The sequence below is a fragment of the Ovis canadensis genome, chromosome 14 (assembly GCF_042477335.2).
Source record: "Ovis canadensis isolate MfBH-ARS-UI-01 breed Bighorn chromosome 14, ARS-UI_OviCan_v2, whole genome shotgun sequence".
Classification (NCBI taxonomy): domain Eukaryota; kingdom Metazoa; phylum Chordata; class Mammalia; order Artiodactyla; family Bovidae; genus Ovis; species Ovis canadensis.
In genome coordinates this window covers 70,292,715-70,318,596 of record NC_091258.1, presented here as the reverse complement: position 1 = coordinate 70,318,596, position 25,882 = coordinate 70,292,715, and the positions used below count along the sequence as shown (strand labels likewise).

General features: G+C 43.4%; 1 protein-coding gene across 1 annotated transcript in view; it reads left to right on the top strand.

Annotated features, from left to right (window-relative positions):
• Positions 1-8,801, top strand: part of LOC138419572 (zinc finger protein 829-like) — a 41,474-nt gene extending 32,673 nt beyond the window's left edge. Inside the window, exons 9-10 of the mRNA XM_069552438.1 lie at positions 8,073-8,205; positions 8,737-8,801. Of these exons, the coding sequence (XP_069408539.1) occupies positions 8,073-8,205; positions 8,737-8,801 (198 nt within the window). The remainder of the gene's footprint in view (positions 1-8,072; positions 8,206-8,736) is intronic.
• The last annotated feature ends 17,081 nt before the right edge of the window (positions 8,802-25,882 follow it).

Here is a 25,882-nt window from a genome sequence, read left to right as displayed (position 1 = left end):
TGGAATTCCATCACCTCCACTAGCTTTGTTCGTAGAGATGCTTTCTAAGGCCCACTTGACTTCACATTCCAGGATGTCTGGCTCTAGATGAGTGATCACATCATCATGATTATCTGGGTCGTGAAGATCTTTTTTGTACAGTTCTTCCGTGTATTCTTGCCACCTCTTCTTAATATCTTCTGCTTCTGTTAGGTCCATACTATTTCTGTCCTTTATCGAGCCCATCTTTGCATGAAATGTTCCCTTGGTATCTCTTATTTTCTTGAAGAGATCTCTAGTCTTTCCCATTCTGTTGTTCTCCTCTATTTCTTTGCATTGATCGCTGAAGAAGACTTTCTTATCTCTTCTTGCTATTCTTTGGAACTCTGCATTCAGATGCTTATATCTTTCCTTTTCTCCTTTGCTTTTCGCCTCTCTTCTTTTCACAGCTATTTGTAAGGCCTCCCCAGACAGCCATTTTGCTTTTTTGCATTTCTTTTGCATGGGGATTGTCTTGATCCCTGTCTCCTGTACAATGTCACGAACCTCATTCCATAGTTCATCAGGCACTCTATCTATCAGATCTAGGCCCTTAAATCTATTTCTGACTTCCACTGTAAAATCATAAGGGATTTGATTTAGGTCATACCTGAATGGTTTAGCGGTTTTCCCTACTTTCTTCAATTTCAGTCTGAATTTGGTAATAAGGAGTTCATGATCTGAGCCACAGTCAGCTGCTGGTCTTGTTTTTGTTGACTGTATAGAGCTTCTCCATCTTTGGCTGCATAGAATATAATCAATCTGATTTCAGTGTTGACCATCTGGTGATATCCATGTGTAGAGTCTTCTCTTGTATTGTTGGAAGAGGGTGTTTGCTATGACCAGAGTCGGACACGACTGAAGTCGCCTAGCAGCAGCAGCAGCAGCAGCAGCAATCTTCACGTTGCTTTCTTTCATTGCCACTCCCGCCCCTTTACATCCCCGCCCACAGTGTAGGAAGACTTCTTGTTTGCCTCACCTTCCTCATCATTTAAACTTCGTAGAGCTTTTGGAAGATGGCCATTCTGAGGGGTGTGCGTTCATACCACGCTGCAGTTTTGATGGGCATTTCTCCAACACTGATGCGAATCATCTTTTCATGTGCTTTATGGCCATCTGGATGCCAGCTGAAGACAAAGGCCTATTTAGACCTTTGGCCTATTTTTCTATTGATTGATTTTTGATGTTGAGCTGAATGAACTGTTTGCATGTTTTTGGAGATGAATAAATTGGTTTTTTTAATATAAATTTATTTATTTTAATTGGCAGCTAATTACAATGTTGTATTGATTTTGCCATACATCAAAATGAATACACCATAGGTGTACATGTGTTCCCAATCAAGTGTAACCATTTTCCCCAATTTAATTGTTGTCTTTTTCTATTTAGAGTTGCCCTTGCTGTGCTAAAGCTTTTGAGGTTAATGAGGTTACTTTTGTTGAGGGTTTTTTTGTTGTTGTTATCCTAAGAGGGAAAGCAAGAACTTGCTGTGATTTATTTCAAAACCTGTCTTGCCCATATTTTCCTCAAGAAGTTTAGAGTATCCATCCCTCCATTTAGTTCTTTAATTGATTTGGAGCTTCTTTTCTGGATGAGGTTAGGGAGAGATGCAATTTCATTGACTTTTCACTTGTTTCAGGAGCCTCCACAGGATCCTCTGCTCTGGCTGCTAATAAATGAGGTTACTAGCCTCAAGGTAGGAGAATTTCTTTTTTTCCAAAACCTCTCCAGCATTTACTGTTTATAGAGTTTTTCACACTAGCCATTCTGACTGAGACTAGCTCATTCCTAGTTGTCGTTTTTATTTGAATTTCTCTAAAATTGCTTCATGTTGAAAGGTTTCCATTTGATTTAAAAACAAACAAACAAAAAAAAACAGTGTGATTAAATCCAGCCTCTCAAGATTGGCCTCTTGACCGTCTGCCCTGTTTTGAATTCTTTTCCCGGGACCCACCCGAGGACGCGAGTTGAGGAGAGGTGTGTTTTCCTTATGTCCCCTCGGTCCATCCTGCTACTACCAATGCCACTTTCTCCTTCTGTTGCTGGTTGAATGTATTCCAGTGTCTAGATGGACCAGTTACCTTCATTTCTGTATCGATGGACATTTTGTTTGACACTCTGTCTTCAGTATAGTCAATAGTGCTGTCCTAAAATTAAGGGTACACGCACATATCATTTAAATTGTTTATTTTTTCCTGATAAGACAAGGAGTTGGCTTCCAGGGCGTTAGTAACTCCATGTTTAGTGTTTTAAGGAATCTCCATGTTTTCCTTCTTGGCCGCACTTACCCATTTCCATCCCTGCCCCCAGGGTAGAATGATTCCTTTTCCGCCTGCTCCTGGCAGATTTTAATCTTTGTAGATCTTTTGGAGGATCCTCACTCTCAGTGATTTTAGCTGATACCTCATTGTCGTTTTGATTTGCATTTCTCCAATCATTAGGGACGCTGAGCATCTTTTCATGTGCCTTATAGCGATCTGGATACATTCTTTGCAAAAATATCCATGTAGATCTTTGGCCCATTTCTGGTGTGTGTGTGTGTGTGTGTGTGTGCGTGCGTGTTGAGCTGCATGAGCCGTTTGCTTGTTTTGCAGATGAATTACTTGTTGATATATTTTCTTGCAAACTTTTTTTCCACTCTGAGGGTTGTCATTTTCTCTCATTATGGTTTCCCTTGCTGTGTAAGTGCTTCTAAGGTTAATGAGGTCCCTTGCTGAGTTTTTCTTATTTCTATTTTTCATTATTCTAAGAGGTGGATCCAGAGGGAATTTGCTGTGATTTATGCCAAAGCCTGTTTTTCCTATGCTTTCCTCTAATGGTAGGGAGTAATTGTCTCTCCATTTAGTTCTTTAACTAATTTGGAGTTTTTCTTTAAATGGGTAAGGAATGTTGTAATTTCATTCTCTTTTTGCTTGTTTAAGGACCCTCCTCCCTGTCCTCTGTCCTGGCTATTAACAAGTTACGTTGGCCTCTTGACCGTCTGCCCTGTTTTGAATTCTTTTTCCAGGACCTATCTCAGGACATTTGTTGAGAACAGGTGTTTTTTGGTCAGCACAGGTTTTGCAGTTGTTGTTACCAAAAGCAGCCACAAGGCGGCAGCATTTTTCATCCTCCACTTTTTGGGATAATTTAGTTTTTTCTCTTAGAGTTGATTTCCGACTCTGTTTTAGGTGTACAAGAACTTGATTCAGTCATAAATAGATGTAACGCTGTTCTTTTGGGGGATCTTTTCCCATGAAGGTTATCAGAGTGTGTTTCCTCCAACTTGCTCTGCTGTTCAGTTGGTCCTTTTAGATGACCTGTTTGATATGTAGTGATGTGAGCATTTTAATCCCTCTTAGTGCATCCCTCCTGCAACGTTTTTAAAAAATAATCATGAGTTGGTTTTTAAACTCTGAGTCTGTTTCTATTTGCAAATTATTTCATTTGCATGAATTTCTGGCTTCCACCTTTCAGTACTATTTTAGGATGTTTGCCTTTGGTCTCATACCTCAGCGTGACAATCTCTCAGTACATCCATGCTGCTGCTCATGGTAGTGTTTTTGTTTTTGTTTTTTTTCCACAGTGTATTCCACTGTCTAGATGGGCCAGTTAGTCTTTATTTTTCTGTCGATTTTTGGTTAATGCTCTAACCTGGCTATTGTGAACAGTGCTGCCCTGAAAATATAAATGTACATATTCTTTTGAATTAGGATTTTTTCCCAGATCAAAGCAAGGAGTGGTATTGCTGGAAAACGTGGTAATTCTCTATTTAGTGTTTCAAGGAGCCTCCAGATATTTTCCTTCGTGGCTGCACCCACCCATTTACAACCCTGCCCATGGCATAGGAAGGTTCCCTGTTCCCCTCACCCTCGGCAGCACTTAAGCTTCGAAGATCTTTCGAGGATGGCCATTTTGAGCCATGTGAGAAGATGGCTCATGGTACTTTTAATTTGCATTTCTTCACTACTTACTGATGATGAGTATCTTTCCATGGGCTTTTTACCTTCTACTGGGGAGTACAGTTAACCTCCGGAAAGTGGCTTCTTGAAAGTCAGCCCTGTTTTGAGTTCTCTTCATGTGATTTACCCAGAAGATTTCTTTAGGGCTGGTGTCATTTAGAGCCCAGCCCAGTAGGCCTGGTTTTCAAGTGCTTCTTACGGGGAATGACCACAAGGAGGCAGCATTTCTTCATGCCCCCTTTGGTTACCTGGGCAACCAGAGCCTTAGGGCAAATCTGGTTTCTGGGTTGGCAATAAGAATGCATCCCGGGATCTTCCCGACCCAGGGATTGAACCCGCTTCTCCCACGTCTCCTGCATTGGCAGATGGATTCTTTACCACCAGCGCCACCTGGGAAGCCCTAAGGCTTGTGTCTCCTTATTTCTTCCCCCTTCCCCTTCATCCCCCAGGCGGTCCCAATGATTGCAACACCACTCTGCAGAGGGACCTGTCCTCTCAGTGGGGTGACCCTAAGGAAGGAGGCTGGAGGTGGCAACCCTACCACCAGGAGACACGGGGCCTGGGGCACTTTGCAAAGCTCTTCCAGCGCAGAGACCCCACCATCCTTTGGGGGCACTAGATTTAGTGCTGCTGCAGGAGGGTCCCACAGGATCTGGAGACTGTGGACTCATGCAGAGGGGAACAGGAAGCCCACGTCCACCGGGCTGGGGGGCTGATTGGCTGGCATATCCTCCCCAGCGCCCTCAGCCCCAGGACAGCCCCGCCTGGGGACCCAGCCTGCTCAGGCCCCAGGGACGTGACGCCAGCCCAGGTCCCCAAGGCCCGAGGGGAGCAGAGTCAGCAGTTCTTTTGTCTTTCTTTCTTTCCTGTTTCGTTTATTTTGAATTTGAGTATATAGGTGATTTGCACTGCTGTGGGTTTGTTTGTTTTTTAATGTGTAAAGCAACGTTATTCATTTATACATAGATGTATATATGTTCTTTTATCTCATATAGGTTATTTACAGTCAAAGTAGGGTTCCTTGTGCCCTACAGTGGGTCCTTAAGGATATTTTATAACTAGCAGTGTGTATATGTTATTTTCAAACATATATTTGTCACTGCACCTGGCCTTTCCTTTTTAGTAACAGGTTTCTTTACTAAGTGTATGAAGCTGTTACTGTTTTGTAAAGAAGCTCACTTGTTTCCATGTTTGGATTCCACCTAGAAGTGATAACAGGTGATACTTTGTCTCAATTGGTTCATCTAGTGTGATGGTCTCTGGCTCTTCCCTGTGGCTGGAAGTGGCTTCCTTTCATCCTTCTATGTCTGGGTTTGTGTATCTGACCCCGGCTGCTTTAACCGTTCACCTGTCCTTCTGCACTCAGGTTTCTTTTGTATCTTGGCGAGTGTATCCAGTGCTGCCATGATTGTCGGCGTGCAGTATCTTGAAATTTTGGTTTTCCCAGGATCCATGCCCAGGCATGGGATGGCTGGGTAACATGGTACTTTGCTGCTGAATGTCGGAAAGCCCCTCCGTACTGTTCTCCAGAGTGGATGCACTGATTTACATTCCCATCTGGGGTAGAAGGGTTCCCTTCTCTCCACACCCCCTCCAGCATTTATTGTTGTCGAATTTTTGAGATGGCCATGCTGACTGGTGTGAAGTGATATCTCACTGAACTTTTGATGTGCATTTCTCTAATGATTACGGACACTGAACATCTTTTTGCATACTTTATATCCACCTGGATGCCTTCTATGAAGAAACACCCATTTCGAACTTTGGCCCACTTTTCCTTTTTTTTTTTTAATAAATTGAGCTGCATGGACTGTTTGCATGTTTTGAAGATGAATTCCTTGTATCTCCATTTGCAAACACTTTTTTTCCCCACCCATTCTGAGGGTTGTCTTTTTCTTTCATTTATAGTTTACCCTGCTGCTCAAATGCTCTTAAGGTTAATGAAGTCCCATTTGTTGATTTTCATTGTATTATTCTAAGAATGAATCCAAAAAGAACTGGCTGCGATTTATATCAAGGCATGTTCTGTATATTTTCCTCAAGAGCTTTATAGTATCCATCCGTCCATTTAGATCTCTGCTTTGGCGTATGTTTTTCTGCATGGGGTTAAGCAGTGTAGTGACTTCATCTTCTTTTCACTTGTTTGAGGAACCTCCAGCCTGTTCCTCCATGCTGACGGTTAACAGCTTACCCTGCCAGCATCGGTGTAGGAGGGTTCCCATTTTCGCACATCCTCTCCAGCATTTCTTGTTTGCAGACTTTTTACCAATGGCCATTCTGATCGGAGTGAGGTGATACCTTCATTGTAGTTTTGATTTGAATTTCTGTAAGTTTTCGTGTGGAGAAGGCAATGGCAACCCACTCCAGTATTTTTGTCTGGAGAATCCCAGGGGCGGGGGAGCCATAGCTGCCGTCTATGGGGTCGCACAGAGTCGGACACGACTGAAGCGACTTAGCAGCAGCAGCAGGAAGTTTTAGTAATACCGAAATCTTTTCGTGTGATTATTTTGAAAGAGTGTGAGTAAAACTTACCTCCCAAGGTTGGCTTCTTGACCAATTGCCAGGTTTTGAATTCTTTTTCCAGGATCTACCTAAGGTGGTTCGTTGACAACAGGTTTTTTTCCCTTACATCCCTGAGGGCCTGGGGATATTGCAGGCCCATCTTCACAGGTTTTAAATTGTTGCTACCCAAAGTGGCCACAAGGTGGCAACATTTCTTCATGCCCCACTCTTTTTTATTATTTTGGTAATTTAAAATTTTATATTCTATTAAAGTAGACGTGATTTCCGATGTGTGGGGTATTGTGTGTGTGTGGTTTGGTTTTTTTTTTGTTTTTTTTTTTTGGTTTTTAGGTACTTCACTCAGTTATACATAGACGTATATCTATTAGACACGTGCCTTGTATTACATTGAGGAAAACTGTACTTTTGAAAAATACATGTTTTTAGAGGTTCTAAAATGTATTCTCGAGTTTGCTAATCAGAGACTGCCAATGCAACAAATAGTTCACAATTGCTTTCTTCTTGATTTTCACTAGGGGTTAATTTTTTAAAGATTAAAAATTATGGACTCAAGATCTACTAAAGTGACAAGGAAAATGTTTCAGTGTGTATGGCAAGTCGGATATGTGTTGTCAGCGAGAGAAGATATAAAGACTGGAAATATTTTTGTTGTAAAAAGTAATGATAATTCTATTCTCCAGTCAGTCATTTATAAATGGAGGAAAGTAGAACAAATTAATAAATCTTGGCCTTGAGCGGCCTTTTGGGGATTTAGTCTAAGACTCCTGAGGAATTACAGCAGAGTCAGTGTAGAAGAAATCTATGTGGTCAGCACACCAAACTTATTTCTTAAAACAAATTAGTCTTGGCCGACTTTAGTGAAAATAGAGGCAACTTTAGGAAAAAAAAAATATTTCACTAAATATTAAATTCTAGTTTTGTTAATTAAGGTTTATGTTTACTAAGAAAGTCTTATGACATAGTTCCTTGCGTTTATGATATAATGCTGATGAGAGTTAACTGAATTAGTAAGGGGCTCCCTAAGTTTATTTCTAAAACTTATCTCAGTAATCAGCCTTTGGATAAGGGTCAGGATCTCCATGGTCTACAACCAGGAGACTAACCCCAGGCTACAGTTATTTAACAAACTAAGTCAGAGGACCTGGGACATACTGACTGTGCTTAAAGCAGGTCCTCAGATTCCTGCTTGTGGTCCTACTGATACTGCTGGCTGCATTGTTTCCTCTTCTGCCTGCTTTGCACAATTGTTTCTTGCTTCGCCAAATGTGTGACTGAGCCTCTGATAAAATGATGATATGCGATCAGTGAGGGTAACGGTGAAACTCTAGCTATGGGAAGAAGCAACAAGAGGGAACGTTTTCACGGACCATAGAGGCTGGCGAGACAGCGTTTCTTGGCTCCTATTTTTTGGGGTTAGTCCCGTAACAGCGCACTGAGTGGCCCGTCAGCAGAATCTTTGCCAGATCTAGGCATGAGCATTCCTAGCGCCATGGGAGAAAATGGACATGAAGCGCCCCCAAAACCATGGTCAGATTGCCACCAAGGGGCCGTGCCAGCTGAAAAGTGGCACTTGCCATCAGCCTCTGCTAGGACTCAGTCAGGACCCGCTGCACCGGCTACCCTTCAGCAGCCCTGAAAGGCACTGAGCAGGGAGATCGGGAACGGGGCATCCGCGCTCTGCGGAAGCTGGCAGAACAGGCCTTCAGACAGTCAGATGCTCTCAGTAAAGGTTCTCATGAGCCCAGATTCTTGCCTCTTCTCACATCTACAGGAGCACTAGAGTCAGCAACAGTGACAACTGCTCTAATATGTGAATTAATGTGTGAATACCACGTCAGCAGCTAGAACCTACTTAGGCAAAACTGGACAACTGGCTACCGGTCTCCTTGAAGTGCCAGGTCTGGACTGGGAACCCAGCTTATTCTCCTGGGAAAAAATTGTGGTTGATGTTTTACAGTACTGTTCAGGTTGTCACTCCTCCAACGACTTGAAACTGAGTCTGTCACACCTGCGTCAGTCACTCTGGGCTGATACAGAAGACATCCGCAGTGTGCAAGACCACAGCACAAGGCTCCATGCCTGTGGAGAGGGTACCACCAGTGCTGACTCTATCTGGACAGGATCAAAACTGCTAAAAAATGGAACCTGGTTCTCACTCCTGCTGTAGCTCCTGCTCACAATAATTTGTTATCATTAATCACAGATATTTGGCCCCTGACTTTTTAAATTCACTTCTTATGTTTGTCTCTTTCAGATTACGATGGTTTCACATCAAGATATGGTTCCAGCTACTCTTCAGAACAGATCCTGTGGGGATAACAACAGAGGTCACCCTGGGGCCCCTGAATGAGGCAGGATGAGAGCTCCGTGACCCCAGCTAGGTAGGGTCTATGAGCCCTGTGCCAGCCTGAAGAAGCTACAGAAGACACACCTTTGCCCTTCAGCCTCCCAATAAAGATTTTTGGGGTTCTTGTCTCTCAGCAGGATTTGACATAGGAGATGGAAGGGCCTCTGGGCTGGACAGCTGGTATTTCTCAAGTGGAGTGAAACTGAAGCTTTGTTCTCACTCACACACTCCAAGGACAAATCTAGTGGCAGAAGCTGAAGTTTGCAAGAGTAAAGAGATAAGAGGCCCACTCCTGAGGTCAAAGAAGACCTCTCTGTACAAGGGCAGGAAGCCTCCTTGATGGCCGAAAAGGGAGGGGGCCCCATCCCATAATAAGTGTGGACATGCACCCACAGCCCTCTGTGGGGGGATCGATCTTAGCAAATGTCGTGCCCACATCTTGGGGAGGGTGCAGGGACCAGCCAGTGTGAACTAGAGTCAGACTTAATGTGGACCAGTGAGCCCTTAAAGTGGACGAGAGTCAGGTCTTAAGTGGTTTAGAGTCAGGCCTGAGTGTAGACCCGAGTCTGGCCTGAGTGGGTATGAGTCAGGTCTTGGTGTAGACCAGAGTGAGGCCTAAGTGAATAATAGTGATGCATCAGGAAGACTGGGTTCCACACTCAAGCCTGACTATGGTGTACACTCAGGTATGACTCTGGTGCACACTCAGACCTGACTCTGGAAACACTCAGGCGTGACTCTGGAAACACTCAGGCCTGACTTTGGAAACACTCAGGCCTGACTCAGCTCCACACTCAGGCCTGACTCTGGTGGGCACTCACCTCTGACCCTGGTCCACACTGATGCCTGACTCTGGTCACACTCAGGCCTGACTCTGGTGCTCACTCAGGCCTGACCTTGGACCAGGCTAAGGCCTCACTCTGGTCCACAATCAGGACTGACTCTGGTGCACACTCAGGCAGACTCTGGGCCACATAAGGCCTGACTCTGGTACTTACTGACTCTGACTCAGGTCCATCCTGAGACCTGATTCTGGTGCATGCTAAGCCCTGACTCTGGTCCTCATTTTGGCCTGATCCTGGTCCACTCCTATGCCTGTCTGTCTTACTCACGTAGCACAGACTCTAGTCCACACTAAGGCCTGACTCTGGACCACACTAAAGGCTTAGTCCTGTCCACACTAAGGACTGACTGTGGTACTCACTTAGACCTGACTGTGATACTCACTTCAGCCTGACCCTGGTCCACTCCTATGCCTGTCTGTCTTACTCACTTAGCACAGACTCTAGTCCACACTAAGGCCTGACTCTGGACCACACTAAAGGCTTAGTCCTGTCCACACTAAGGACTGACTGTGATACTCACTTCAGCCTGACCCTGGTCCACTCCTATGCCTGTCTGTCGTACTCACTTAGGCCTAACTCTGGTCCACTGTAAGGCCTGACTTGGTCCACACTGAGGCCTGACTATAGTCCTCACTAAGGCCCGACTCTGGTCGTCATTAGGACTGACTCAGGTCCACACTCAGGCCTGACTCTACTACACAGTAAGGCCAGACTCTGGTACTCACTGAGGCCTGGCTGTGGTACTTCCTTAGGCCTGACTCTGTCCACACTAAGGCCTGGATCTGGTTCTCACTATGGCCTGGCCTGGTCCTGAGTTAGTCCTGACTCTGCTACTGACTCAGGCCTGACTCTGGTCACACTCAGGCCTGACTGTGGTACGTACTTAGGCCTCACTCTGGTATGACTCTGGTTCTGACTTAATCCTGACCCTGGTAAAAGCAACTGTAAACATCTGCTGGGCAGCTAATACCCACCAACCCTCACGCGTGCTCAGTCACTTCAGTCGTGTCCAACTCTTCGTGACTCAATGGACTGTGGCCTGCCAGTCTCCTCTGTCCATTGGATTCTCCAGATAGGAATTCTGGAATGGGGCGCCAGGCCCTCCTCAAGGTATCTTCCTGAGCCAGGTAACCAATCAGTGATGTCTGCTGCGTTTTCTGCATCTCAGGCAGATTCTTTACTGCTGAGCCACCCAGGAAGGCCCTCACCAAGCCTGGGGACCTGCTAAACAAACAAGCGAACAAAAGCCTACACTCAATAACTGTTCTCTGAAAGGTAGTGGACAAAGAGCCTAGGACCCAAATCACTAAGGCCCCACCTCGCAGCCCCTCCCCTGGTTCAGTCTTCGCAGGAGCAGACGGTGGAGCCCGTCTCCTGTCAGCGTGGCCCTCCTGGCTGTCAGTGTGACCACGGTTTTGGTGGCATCTCACATCCGTTTTGAGCCATGGTGCTAGGCACGCTCGTTCCCGGGTCTGGCAAAGATTCCGCTGACAGGCCACTCAGTGTGGCGTTACTGGACAAGGCCATAGACCAGCAGCCAGGAGCCGCTGGACCTCCTGTCTCTCAGGCTCTCTGGTCCATGAAAATATTCCCATTTGGAGCTTCTTCCCATATTTAGAGTTAAACCACTACCATCACTGAGCTCATGAGGAGTTATATAATATCATTGTGTTATCAGAGGCTCAGTCGTATATTTAGTAATGCAAGAAGCAACTCGAAAGCAGGCAGAAAAAGAAATACAGCTCACAGTACTAGTCGGGTCACAAGCAAGAATCTGAGAACCTGTACGAAGTGTAGCCAGTGTAATCCAGGTCCTACATCTACAAAGACGAAAAAGTCTTAGTAAACACAGACCTTCAAAACTAGAATTTAATATTTAATGAAACAAGTTTTTTCTAAAATTACCCCCATTTTTATTAAACTAGGCCAAGACTAAGTTGTTTTAAAAGTAAGTTGGGTGTACTGACCACACAGCTTCTTTACACAGTCTCTGCTGTAATTCCTCAGGAGTCTTGGGCTAAAATTCCCCAAAGGCCTCTCAAAGCCAAGAAAGTCATGCCAAAGGCCTGCCATCAGATTCTGCCTAAGTGGATTTTTCTCTCTTCTAAAGGTCCCCCAAATCTCAAAAATCTTTGACATTCCTGTATGTGTCAGGAGATGGTCTTTTCATTTACCTGATAAGGCTGCTCAGAACCCAAGTGTCTCTAATTTCTGGAAGGACAAGGCAGAGAGAAAAGAAAAAAGGTTTGAATTTTACCCAGAGGTGTAAATTACCAAACTGTTGTAAGTCTTAAGCAGCTTGAGGAGAAGAGCTTCTCTATACCTGAAACAGTGGAAGCCAGTAATACGTCACCCCAAAGGTCATGAACATTATAATCACGTTTAGCAGTTTATTTAACCCCACGTAGTTCATCTTTGTTCTGCTGTCCTTGACTGATGATTGAGTATGATGATGACGGTGACAGCTGTAAGGAGTTTGTGACGTTTTTGTTAAGGCTTGCATGGTTTGTCCAGTGAAGTGGGTGCCATGATCACTGGAGACTGTGGTAAATGTACCCCAAGTGGAAAACACATTTTAAACTATGTTTTTCCATTGTGAGGCCATCAGACCTGTAACATGTACCCAGGAAAGGCTGTAAGCCATCAAATGTAAACGAGGTCTGTCCGGGAGCTGGGAAGAGCTGAGTGGCCGCTTAGATTTCCCGTGGCCCTGACTGAGTTACAGCTAGTGTTTACCAGTGTAATTTCCTTACTTTAGGAGACTATTGACAACTCCTAAGGACATCAGGAAAACAAAAGTCTGACAATGAGCGGTTAATTCTTTGTAGAAGCAGAATTGGCTTTACCTACATGTACCACAATCTTCATAGGTCACTGTGAAATAATATTTACTTCACCAAAGTAACCAGAGATTTTAAAAACAAATATAAATCACTTTAAGGCAAAGAAATTCACATAGACTGTTATCAAAAGCCACATTCCAAGAAAACTTCATTCTCTTAACAGGGAGAGAAACCAAATTCCAGTCTGGTCACAGCTTACTGTTAATCACAAAATTTATTGACCTAATCAAATCTAGTGTAGTCTTAGAGAGTCCTGACCACATATAACATTATCTTCCCTATCTCAGTTCAGTTCAGTGGCTCAGTGGTGTCCGACTCTTTGCGACCCCATGGACTGCAGGTCGCCCGGCCTCCCTGTCCATCACCAGCTGCCAGAGTTACTCAAACTCATGTCCATCGACACTCCTTTCGATCATGTCCTTCCCAATGTTGTTTTAATGCAAACCTTGAACTCCCGGATTTCTGGTTTCAGCACCAAGTGTTCTCGCTGGCAGCAGTGAGCCATCCTGAACTGAATGTGTGGAGCCTGGATGAGAACCAGGAGTCCCCGCTGCCAGACCAGCAGGGGCCAGAGGCGAGAAGCAAAGTGACCCTGGGTCTTTCCTCTGCTTGAAAGCAAGAATGTCTCAAAGAGGCACACCCCATAGAAACAGATACAAAGTTCACTATTAGAGACACACAGAATGTCTGGGCAAGCACACAGAAGCAGTTTATTTATTTAAGACCAAGACTAGGTAGGGCACACCGGGTGAGGAGTGCTGGAGTCCTGGGTGAGAGCCCAGTGAGAGGAGACTCACATCACTCACACAGGACGCCCTTCTGGCCCTTTGTTTACATTTGGAAAAAACATATCCTATAAGACCACTTCTAGGTGGAACCTAAACACGGATACAAGTGAACTTCTTTACAAAACAGAAACAGCATCACAGGCTTAGAAAATAAATTCATGGTTCCCCAAAGTGAAATGTGTGGGGCAGGGAGAAATTAGCAGGTTGAGAAGAACATAAACACACTACTATTTATACTTCTAAAATAATCCACAAGGACCCACCACAGAGCACAAGAAACCCTCTCAAAACTCTGTAATAACCTCTATGGGAAAAGAAAATGATAAAGAATATATGTACTTCTATGAATAAATGAATCAAGTATCTGTGCAAGCCACCACAATGTAAGTCACCTGTAAACTACAATTCAAAAACATTTTTTTAAAAAAGAGAAAAGAACTGCTGGCTCTGTTCCCATCTGGCCTTGGCGACCTGGGCTGGTGTCACATGCCTGGAGTCTGAGCAGGCTTGGGTCCCCAGGCGGGACTGTCCTGGGGCTGAGGGCGCTGGGGAGGGTTTGCCAGGCAAACAGCCCCGCCCCACGCCATGGACTTGCTCCCTGTTCCCCTCTGCATGAGCCCACAGTCTCCAGATCCAGGGGACCCTCCTGCAGCAGAGCCAACCCTGGTGCCCCCAAAAGATGGTGGGGTCTCTGGGCTGGAAGAGCTTTGCAAAGTGCTCTGGGCTCCGTGTCTGCTGGTGGCAGGGTTCCCACCTCCGGCCTCCTTCCTTAGGGTCACCCCACTGAGAGGACAGCTCCTCTGCAGAGTGGTGTGGCAATCGTTGAGATCTGTCCAGGGTTAAAGGCTCAGAGAGAAGGAAGGAGACACAGCCTTGGGTGTATCCATTCTAATTAACAACGCAGAACAGGACTTGCCCTGAGGCTCTGGTGGGCATGAAGAAATGCTGCCATCTTGTGGCCGCTTTTGGTAACATCAGCTGAAAAACCTGCGCTGATGGGCACTTCACATTCACAAGCTCTGCTGGGATGTAAGGGGAAAACACCTGTCCTCAGCTAATGCCCTGGAGTAGGTCCTGGAAAGAGAATTTAAAGCAGAGCAGACGGTCCAGAAGCCAACCTTGAGAGGTCAGTTTTACTCACCCTGTTTAAAAAAAAAAATCACATGAACGGCTTTCACATCATGAAATCTTATAGAAACCCAGATCAAAACTACAATTGGTTAAATGGCCTTTGTCAAAGTCTACCAACAGGAAGTGCCGGAGCGGTTGTGGAGAAAAGGGAACCTTCCTACACTGATGCTGGCAACATAAATTGCTAACAACCAGTGTGGAGGAGAGGGTGGAGGTTCCTTAAACAAGTGAAAAGTGATGAAACTGACAGTCTGTAACCAATTACAGAAAAAGACGTTTCAAATCCATTAAAGAACTAAACTGAGGGACGATTACTCTAACCCTCTTAAGGAAAATATAGGCAGAACACGGTTTGACACAAATCGCAGCAAATTGTTTTTGGACCCACTTTTAGGATAATGAAAAATAAGACTCAACAAAAGGGACTTCGTTAACTTCAAAAGCTTTTGCACAGCAAGGGAAACCCAAAATGAAAGAAAAAGACAACCCTGAACATCAGGGGGAAAATGCAACCGAATTTTAAAGCAACGTGTTCATCTCCAAAATATGCAAACAGCTCCTGCAGATCAATATCAAAATACAGTCGACCCAAGAGAAAAAATTGGCCAAAGATCTAAATGGATGTATCCTCAAAGAAGGCATCGAGATGGCCATAAAGCCTATGAAAAGATGCTCAGCATCGCTGTTAGAGAAATGCCAATCAAACTGCAACAACGTATCAGCTCACCCCCTCAGAATGACCATCCTCCAAAACATCTACAAAGATTCAATGCTTCAGAGGGCGAGGGGAACAGGGAGGCCTCCTACACTGTGGGTGGGGATGGAAATGGGTGGGTGCAGCCACAAGAAAAACAGTAGGGAGATTCCTGAAAACATTAAATATAGTTGCCACCAGATGAAGCAAGCCCACTCCTTCCCTTAGGTCTGGATAAAATCATAATTTAAAGTGATACTTGCTCCTCTGTTTTCATGGCAGCACTATTCACAAATTCCAAGAGAGCTTCAACCAAAATGTCCATCAATAGAGAGAAATGAAGAGCAACTGATCCATCTAAACACCGGAATACACTCAGCCATCAGAAAAAACAACAACAAAAGTAATGTCATTAACAGCAGCGTGGATGGACCAAGAGATTTATCCTCCTGAGAGAAGTCAGGGAAAGAGAAATATTATATCACCTACAGGCGGAATCTATAAGTTCTTTCAAGTGAACAGATTTATAAACAGAAACAGACTCAGACTAATAAAACTCACCCATGATCATTTCAAAAAAGGGAGGGGTAGGGAGAAATTGAGAAGCTGGAATTAACATACATACTACTTATTATCAGGTAGATAATCCAAAAAACACCTACTGAATAGCACAGGGAAGTGTACTGAAAACACTGAAAGAACCTATATGGGAAAAGGCCCCTAAAGATAAGAGAATAGACATACATTTATGTATAACTGAACCAAGTTCTTGTAAACCTAAAACAAGCCCAGCAGGAATCAACTCTGTTCCAACAGAAAATAAACATAAATTCGAAACAAAAGCCTAGCGTGAAGAACTGCTGCCCCTCGTGGCCACATCTGGTAACAGCAACTGAAAACCCTGTGTGGATGGGTACTTCGTTGTTTACCAGGCTTGCAGGGATTTAATGAAAAACCACCTGTCCTCAATAAATGTCCTCGGGTGGGTCCTGGAAAAAGAGTTCAAAAGAGAGGGCAGACGGTCAAGAGGCCAGCGTCGATATATTAGTTTTACTCGCAATTTTTTTTTAAATCCCATGAAAAGCCTCCACACCCAGCGATCTCACCAAAATGCAAATCAAAACTATGACGTATTGCCTCACACTGGTCAAAATGACCTTTGTCAAAAAGTCTACAAACAATAAACGCTGGAAGGTTTTGGAGAAAAGGGAATTAATTCTCCTGCATGGAGGCTACCAAGTTAAATTTCTAAGAGTCCATACAGAGGAGAGGGTAACAAGATAACAACAAGATAACTGAATGAAATTGTGACAATCCCTATCCTCATACAGAGAAACTTACTCCAAACCAATTAAAGAGCTTAATGGAGGGACAATTACTCTAAACCCTTTGAGGAAATTATAGGAAGAAGAAGCTTTGACAGAAACCATAGCAAACCCTTTTGGACCCACTTTTAGAATAATGAAAAATTAAACAAAACTCAACAAAAGACTTGAGTTTCTCTACCCTCAAAAACGTTTGCACTGCAAGGGAAACTGTAAACCAAACTAAAAAAAAAAAAAAAAGAAACCCTCGGAATGGGAAAAAAATGTTTGAAACTGAATTTAGAAACAAGAAATTTATCTCCAAAATATGCAAACAGCTCATGCAGCTCAATATATACCTTTAAAAAAAAAATCATCCCATTAGAAAAAATGGACCAAAGGTCTAAATGGACATTTGTCCAAAGAAGACATCCCGGTGGCCATATAAAGCACCTGAAAAGATGCTCAGCATCACTAACTATTGGAGAAATGCAAATCAAAACTGGGCCATGGTATCACCTCCCACCCCTCAGAACAGCCATCCTCCAAAAGATGAACAAGGATTAACTGCTGCTGAGGGCGAGGGGAACAGGGAATCCTCCTACACTGTGGGCAGGAATGGAAATGGGCGGGGGCAGCCACGAAGGAAAACAGTATGGGCATTCCTTAAAACACTAACTATAGACTTAGTACATGATCCGGCAAGCCCACTCCTTGGGTTAGATCCGGAAAGAATATTAATTTAAAATGATACATGCACCCCTCTCTTCAGGGCAGCACTATTGACAATATCCAAGACAGAGTATCACCAAAATGTCCATCAATAGAGAAATGAAGAGAAAATGGTTCATTTGTACACCGAATACACTCAGCCATCAACAGAATGAAAATATGCCACCGGCAGCAGCATGGATGGACCCAGAGATTTATTATACGGAGTGAAGTCAACTAGAGAAGGAAAGAGAAATATATCACTTACAGGTGGAATCTATAAATTCATCAAAATGAACTAACTTATAAACAAACAGTCTCACAGACTTAGAAAACTCACTTATGATAATTTATTTTTAAGGAAGGGGAAGGAAGACATTAAGAGGTTGGGATTAACATACTCACTGCTTATTATCAGATAGATAATCCAAAATAACGGAATAGCACAGGGAAGTCTGCTGAACACACCAAGAGAACCAATATAGGAAAGAACCCGAAAGGGAATAGAGATCCGTTCATGCATAACTAAACCAAGTTCCTGTACACTTAAGACAAACACATCGGAAGTCAACCCTACTCGAACAGAAAATAAACACTAAAAAACAAACAGAAAATGCCAGCAGTGGAGCAGGAAGAGATGCTGCCACCTTGTGGCCACGTTTGGTAACGACGGAAAAACCTGTGCTCACAGGCACTTCATATTCACCAGGTCAAGGGGCTTAGGGAGAAGGCAATGGCAACCCACTCCAGTGTTCGGAGAAGCCTGGTGGGCTGCTGTCCATGCGGTCGTACAGAGTCGGACAGGATTGAAGCAACTTAGCATGCATGCATGGGGCTTAGAGTTCTGTAGCTCAGAAGGTAAAGCGTCTGCCTACAATGTGGGAGACCCGGGTTTAATCCCTGCGTCGGGAAGATCCCCTGGAGAAGGAAATGGCAAACCAGTCCAGTATTCCTGCCTGGAAAGTCCCATGGACAGAGGAGCCTGGTAGGCTACAGTTCATGGGGTCGCAAAGAGTCAGACACGACTGAGGGACTTCGCTTTCATGGGGCTGAAAGGAAAAAAACATCTATTCTCAACAAATGTCCTCGGGTAGATCCTAAACAGAGAATTTGAAACAGGGCTGTCAGTCAAGGGGACAGAAGTCAGTTATTCACACTGTTTTTCAAAAATCATATGAAAATATTTCAACGTGGCGAACTCTTAAGAGAAACGCCAATCAAAACTCACACAGGTCGGAATGGACATGGGCAAGAAGTCTAAAACCAATAAATGCTAGAAAGGGTTGTAGAGAGAAGCGAGCCCTCCTGCATGTTGGATGCTGGCAATGTCAATTGTTAGCCAGACGGTAGGATAGTGCAGAGGTCTCTCAAGTGAAAAGAGAATGAAATTCCCACACTGCCTGAACCCAGACAGAAAAAGAAACTCCAAATTGATGAAAGAGCTCAAAAGAGGGCTGATAATCTCAACCTCTTGAGGGAAATATAGGTAGGACAGACAGACAGAACACACTTTGATATAAAGCACAACTCTGTTTGGATCCACCTCTTAGAGTAATGAAATAAAAACAAAATAAACTTTTTGGGGCTCCAGAATCACTGCAGATGGTGACTACAGCCATGAAATTAAAAGACACTTGTTCCTTGGAAGAAAATTTATGACCAACCAAGACAACATATTAAAAACCAGAGACATTACTTTGCCAACAAAGGTCTGTCTAGCCAAAGCCTTGGTTTTTCCAGTAGTCATGTATGGATGTGAGGGTTGGACTATAAAGAAAGCTGAGTGCCGAAGAACTGATGCTTTTGAACTGTGGTGTTGGAGAAGACTCTTCAGAATCCCTTGGACTGCAAGGAGATCCAACCAGTCCATCCGAAAGATCAGTGCCAAATATTCACTGGACAGACTAAGGCTGAAGCTGAAACTCCAATACTTTGGCCACCTGATGTGAAGAGCTGGCTCATTGGAAAAGACTCTGATGCTGGGAAAGACTGAAGGCAGGAGGAGAAGGGAACAAAAGAGAACAGGATAATGGATAGCATCACCAACTCAATGGACATGTTTGAGCAAGCTCCAGAGTTGGTGATGGACAGGAAAGCCTGGTGTGGTACAATCCATGCAGTTGCAAAGTCAGACATGGCTGAGCGACTGAACAACAGCAACATGATTATACAGTGGAAGTGACAAGTAGATTCAAGGGATTCGATCTGATAGACAGAGTGCCTGAAGAACTATGGACAGAGGTTTGTAACCTTGTACAGGAGGCAGTGACCAAAACCATCCCCAAGAAAAAGAAATGCAAAAAGGCAAAATGGTTGTCTGAGGAAGGCTTACAAATAGCTGAGAAAAGAAGAGAGGCAAAAGGCAAAGGAGAAAAGGAAAGATATACCCATCTGAATGCAGAGTTGCAAAGACTAGCAAGGAGAGATAAGAAAGCCTTCTTAAGTGAACAATGCAAAGAAATAGAAGAAAACAATAGAATGGGAAAGACTAGAGGTCTCTTCAAGCAAATTAGAGATACCAAGGGAACATTTCATGCAAAGATGGGCTCGATAAAGGTCAGAAATGCCATGGACCTAACAGAAGCAGAAGAGATTAAGAAGAGGTGGCCAGAATACACAGGACTGTACAAAAAAGGTCTTAATGACCTGGACAACCACAATGGTGTTGTCACTCACCTAGAGCCAGACATCCTGGAGTGTGAAGTCAAGTGGGCCTTAGGAAGAATCACTACCAACAAAGCTCGTGGAGGTGATGGAATTCCAGCTGAGCTATTTCAAATCCTGAAAGACAATGCTGTGAAAGTGCTGCGCTAGGTATGCCAGCAAATTTGGAAAACTCAGCAGTGGCCACAGGACTGGAAAAGGTCAGTGTTCATTTCAGTCCCAAAGAAGGGCAATGCCAAAGAATGTTCGAACTGCTGCACAATAGTGCTCATTTCACATGCTAGCAAGGTAATGCTCAAAACCCTTCAAGCCAGCCTTCTACTGTACATGAACTGTGAACTGCAGATGTACAAGCTGGATTTAGCAAATGCAGAGGAATCAGAGATTAAATTGCCAACATTCATTGGATCATAGGAAAAGGGAATTCCAGAAAAACACCCACTTCTGCTTTATTGAGCACACTAAAGCCTTTGACTGTGTGGATCACAACAAACTGTGGAAAATTCTTAAACAGATGAGAGTACCAGACCACCTTAGCTGCCCCCTGAGAAACCTGTATTCAGGTCAAGAAGCAACAGTTAGAACCGGACATGGAACAACAGACTGGTTCCAGATCGGGAAAGGAGTATGTCAAGGCTGTATATATCATCACCCTGATTATTTAATGTATATGCAGAGTACATACTGGAGAGAAATTCTAGGAATGTCATAAGTGATGAAAGAGATTAGTCCTAAATGTACACTTTAGATAACCCGAGAGCATTTTTGCAGGAAAGATATGTGATGATGTAAAAAAAAGAAAGAAGTAGGAAAGTTATAATAAAAATCAACTCTAAATAAATATCAGAGAATTCATCCTAGGAAGCATTTCATCAATTCCTCTTTCCTAAATTTCCTCTGAAGTAGAATTACTATAGATAGCAATCCATACTTAAAACACAGAGAAAACTGTATGTTAGAATGGGTCCCAGGATGAAGGGTTGTGTGTGGAGTGGTACAAGCATTAGCAATGTATTCTTGCTTGTTTTGACATATTTGAGATTTTTGAAAACCAAACGAAAGTAACTCAACTCTCAAAATACTACATGCTATGGTTTGTTTCTACTGTGTATGTGAACTCAAGTTTTTGATGGTTGCTGACTCAGTGATAAGAGAATCCCTTCTATCTGAGGTAGGAACCATTGGTATTTATTCTTCATTAAGGACGTTAAGTACGTAGTAATATTACGTGTACACTGAACATCTAATGGAGGTGTTTGTCATTGGTGTCAAACAACCCTGTAGGTCACCATGATGTAAGTGTTCAGGGACTAATGCCACATATTAAAGCCAGACAGAGGTTTGTTCTAAATTTTCAATGTCACTGGCTTTTTAAGGATAATACAAATGACAGTTCACTGAAATTTTGATGTATTTTTATAATATCAACAGAAGTCATGAATATTAATTGACATGTTTGAAATAAAGACTTCTCTGATACCCTGGAAAAGAATGGGAAACTTTTCTCAGAAAAATCATGTAATTAATCTATGCCTTGTTGATTAAGTGATTAGCCTTCCTTTTGTAACCATAGAAAGCACAACTCTGAGACCATTGTATCAGAAAAATGAATATCGTTGTCTATGCTTGTAATCTGTATTCTAATCAAGGGTCACACAGTGGATTGTAAAATGTTTCATTCTGACTATGTGTGATATTCATACATGTTAATCAATAAAACTGGATGGTTTCTGGTGTTACAGTTGCTGTGTAATGAATGAAGTGTTTACCTACCACCGACATTAACCTCTCCAGCCTTATTTAAGGTTGCAGGGAAGAATGCATACCAGTGAACTATTAGGTAGCACAGTGAGATGACATCTGTTACTGCCCTTTAGTCTCATATAATTTGATCATGTATTTCCCATCATTTATCCATTGTACTCTTTCTCCCTCTCGGTAACTGCAGGGACATTGTGATGGTTCTAATAAGAAGGATCATACAGAGTACTGTTGAGAGCTTCCCTGACTGCCCCGTGCTGTTGCTGCCTCAGCATCTGTCTGGGGAGCAGGCAGCCTGCAGGTCCTTGAACTCACAGCAGCCAGTCCTGTGAGCACCTCCACTAGATGACCCCCTTCCTGGAGACCAGCAGTCTTGCCAAACCCCAGGGTCTACTTCACAGGCCCCCATTCAATGACACCCTCAGAGCGCACCAGATTCCTACTTCTCTGGTTTGAATGGACCGATCCACACTCAGCCTGGGGAGCCCAAAGCACTTCACCCAGGGCCCCTTAGAAAGGCCTGAACCCCAAGTACTGGAGCTTTCTCTGCCTGGTTCTAGCCTTGACCTTCCTCAGGGGCCCTCAAGGATTCCCGTGAATTCTCTCAGGACCTAGAGTCATAAACTCACCTGCTTCAATTGTCCTTTGTTCTTTTGTTAGCTAAAACTTTCCAGGGGCTCATTTAAGCAAATGTCAATTTAACAAAGTCACAAAAAGCATAATTAAAAGCCATGATGGGAAAGTTCTGAACCAAGATTTATAAAATCTTGCCCTGTATAACTCTTAGCACAAGTTTCTTGTCTAGGCTTAAAGGAACTGTTTTCTCATGGCCTTGGCATACTTTGAATGCAATATATAAATATCTGAAGATATATACATCATATAATTTATATAACACACATTGAATACAATATATAAATATCTGAAGGTATACACGTTAGCAGTGAGAAAACCAAGAAGGAATATGTGAGTGTATGTGTATTCGTACACATTTAACTTAGAGAATTTAGAAATGCTAGATCAAAACTGGTCATTTTAGACTTGCAGATGATTGACTAAAAAGTGCAAAACTTGTCAATTTGTCTATTAATCTGTTTTGTCTATTTTTCATGGAATTCATTTCCTTAAATGTCAGGAGGTTACACTTGTTAAGGAACTTCCACACTGCTCCCCCCGTGACTGCCCCAGTTCACATTCCCTCCAGCCCTGTAGGAGGTTCCCTGATCTCCAAGCCTCTTCAGCGTTTATGATATTATTAGTGGGCTCTTTGCTAATTGTTATTCTGACTGGCATGAGGTGATGCATCATTGTAGCTTTGTTTTGCATTTCTTATTGTTTAGCGCTGGTGAGCATCTTTCATTTGCCTCTTGCCCCTCTAAAGGAGCAAGTTGCCCCACCCAGGCTCAGCAGTTGTGGCGCACAGGCTTAGTTGCCCCAGAGCATGTGGAGTATTCCTGGACCAGGGATCAAGCCCACGTCCCCTGCACTGTCAGATGGATTCTCCACCACTGGGTGACCCGTCTGTTTACCTTTTTTTTCCTTTTGAGATGCATGTATAATTTGTATTGGAATATAATTGCTTTACAATGTTGTGTTAGTTTCTGCTGTACGACATCATCAATCAGCCATAAGTATACATGAATCTGCTCCCTCTTGAACCTCCCTCCCGTGATCTCCATTTCACCCCTCTGGTCAGCACAGAGCACCAAGCTGAGCTCCCTGTGCTATCCAGCAGCTTCCCACTAGCTCCCTGTTTTAACCATCAGTTCAGTTCAGTTCACTTGCTGAGTCATGTCCAAGTCTTTGCGACCCCATGGACTGCAGCACGCCAGTCCTCCCTGTCCATCACCAACTCGCAGAGTTTACTCAAATTCATGTCCATTGAGTCAGTGATGCCATCCAACCATCTCATCCTCTGTCGTCCCCTTCTCCTCCCCACTTCAATCATTCCCAGCATCAGGGGCTTTTCAAATGAGTCAGCTTTTCACATGAGGTGGCCAATGTACTGGAGTTTCAGCTTCAGCTTCAGTCCTTCCAATGAACACCCAGGAGCAAAAGATTCTAGGAGACATTCTAGAAATACAGGAACCAAAACCCAGTGGGTAGAGAAAGGATTCCAGAAGGCAGTTATCCTCACCCAAGGAGGCCAGGTTCCTGTAGTTCTCTAACATCACGTCCCTGTACAATTCTCGCTGACCGAGGTCCAGGCATTCCCACTCTTTTTGAGTGAAGTCTAGGGTCACATCCTGAAATGTCAGCCGTCCCTGAAATACAAAGTACAGGTTCCATGTCGCCATGGGAAGACTTCCTAATGTGACCCAAGAGGAAACCAGCAATAGAAATGGTTTTGATTTTGGAGAACGTCTGGTGTTACACAAGAATATAATTTTTACACAGTAATAATTTCTACCACATTTTTAACCCCAAGAAAAGAGGATGAGATATGATCCATCAACCACTACAGCAATTATTCTGATTTCGAAGAGAAATTATATAATCAGATCAACATTGGCATATTTATTTTTGAGTGTTGTACTCAGTTGACAGAGGATGAACTGTCTATCAAAAGAAACAGGAAATATTTTTTCAAAGCACTTCGTGATCCAAATGTTCTGGAGTGGGCTCAGTGTGCCACATTTTTCACAAGGTTCTTTGAACTAGTAATGTTGAAAATTCTGCTCCATGAGTGACAATGTGTGAACAGCAGTGAAGTATAATAGTAAGGAAAGAATTCACATTTAACTTTGAACTTTAAGTGCTTTACAGATTTTGCAGGTCTGATAGCACAGTAACCTCGGCAACAAGAATCATTTTAATGATCTGGTAAATACTACTTTCTGACAGTTTTCAGAGACTTGAATATACATTCAAACAGAAATAATTTAAAATCAATAATGTTGTTGTAGCATCTTTTGGCAAATATTTTAACAACCATTCTTTAAATGACTGCTAAAGGGACGGGGTAGCCTCTTGGTTTGCCATCTATGGGGTTGCACAGAGTCGGACACGACTGGAGCAACTTAGCAGCAGCAACTTTTACTTCAGTTTGTGACTCTAGACTTTAAGAAAACACAGACAAATGCACAGAGCTAACTCTCATGAAAGTTTATAGAAATTTCTGTATTTGTAAATAATGCTAAAAACAAGAAAAGTGTTAGTCACTCAGTCATGTCCTACTCTTTGCAACCCCAGGGACTGTCGCCTGCCAGGCTCCTTTTCCATGGGATTCTCCAGGCACGAATACTGGAGTGGCTAGCTATTCCATGCTTCAGGGAATCTTCAAAAAGAAAAAGAAAAAAATCAATCCAATGATGTTAACATGTTCATGCATACTGACATACACTAAAATGGGACTGGATACTTACTGAGAGAAAAATTGTCATGTCAATAAATTCAGGAAAATTTTTAACTGATTGAAAATGTACATAAATATTTGAGGATGATATTGTTAGGTAGGTAGAATAGGGAAAAGGAGTCCAAAATGGCGGTAGAGACAAGGCTAAGAGACAAGGAAGGTCCGAGGACCAGAGTGAAGACTTCACGCAGAACAAACAGCCCTCCTGGCTAAGCCCAGTTTGCATGGGGCAGGCCCGGGCCCAGGAGAAAGGGTCGGTCCATTCAAACCAGAGGAGTAGGAATCTGGTGAGCTCTGAGGGTGTCATTGAAGGGGGGCCTGTGCAGTAGACCCTGGGGTTTGGCAAGGCTGCTGGTCTCCAGAAAGCGGGTCATCTAGTGGAGGTGCTCACAGGACTGGCTGGTGGGAGTTCAAGGACTTGCAGGCTGCCTGCTGCCTAGACGGACCCTGAGGCAGCAACAGCACGGAGCCCTCAGGGACGCTCTCAACAGTACTCTGTATGATCCTTCTTAGAACCATCATAATGTCTGAGTAGTTTCAAAATGGGAGAGGAGATACAACATAGAAATTGTGGGAAATATATGAATTTATGAGAGTTTAACACCAGTAAGGAACTAATTTCTACAGATGCCACCCCCTGTGCTACAAATAGTTTCTTATAACGTTATCTTTCCTGCAACCTTAAACAGGTGGGAGACGTTAATGCTGGTGGTGCCTTCACCCTTCCTTCATTCCACATCAACTGTAACACGAAAAAACCATCCACTTTTATTAATGAACATACATTAATTTTACACAGAGGGAATAAAACTTTTTACAACTGTTGTTTGATCCTTGATTATAATACAGATTAGAAGCTTCTAAATACTTTCCTGATTCTCTGATGAAATGATCTGTGAATGTGATTTATGTGGTTTACAAAATGGAGTCTAATGTAGTAAACATGGATGGACATAA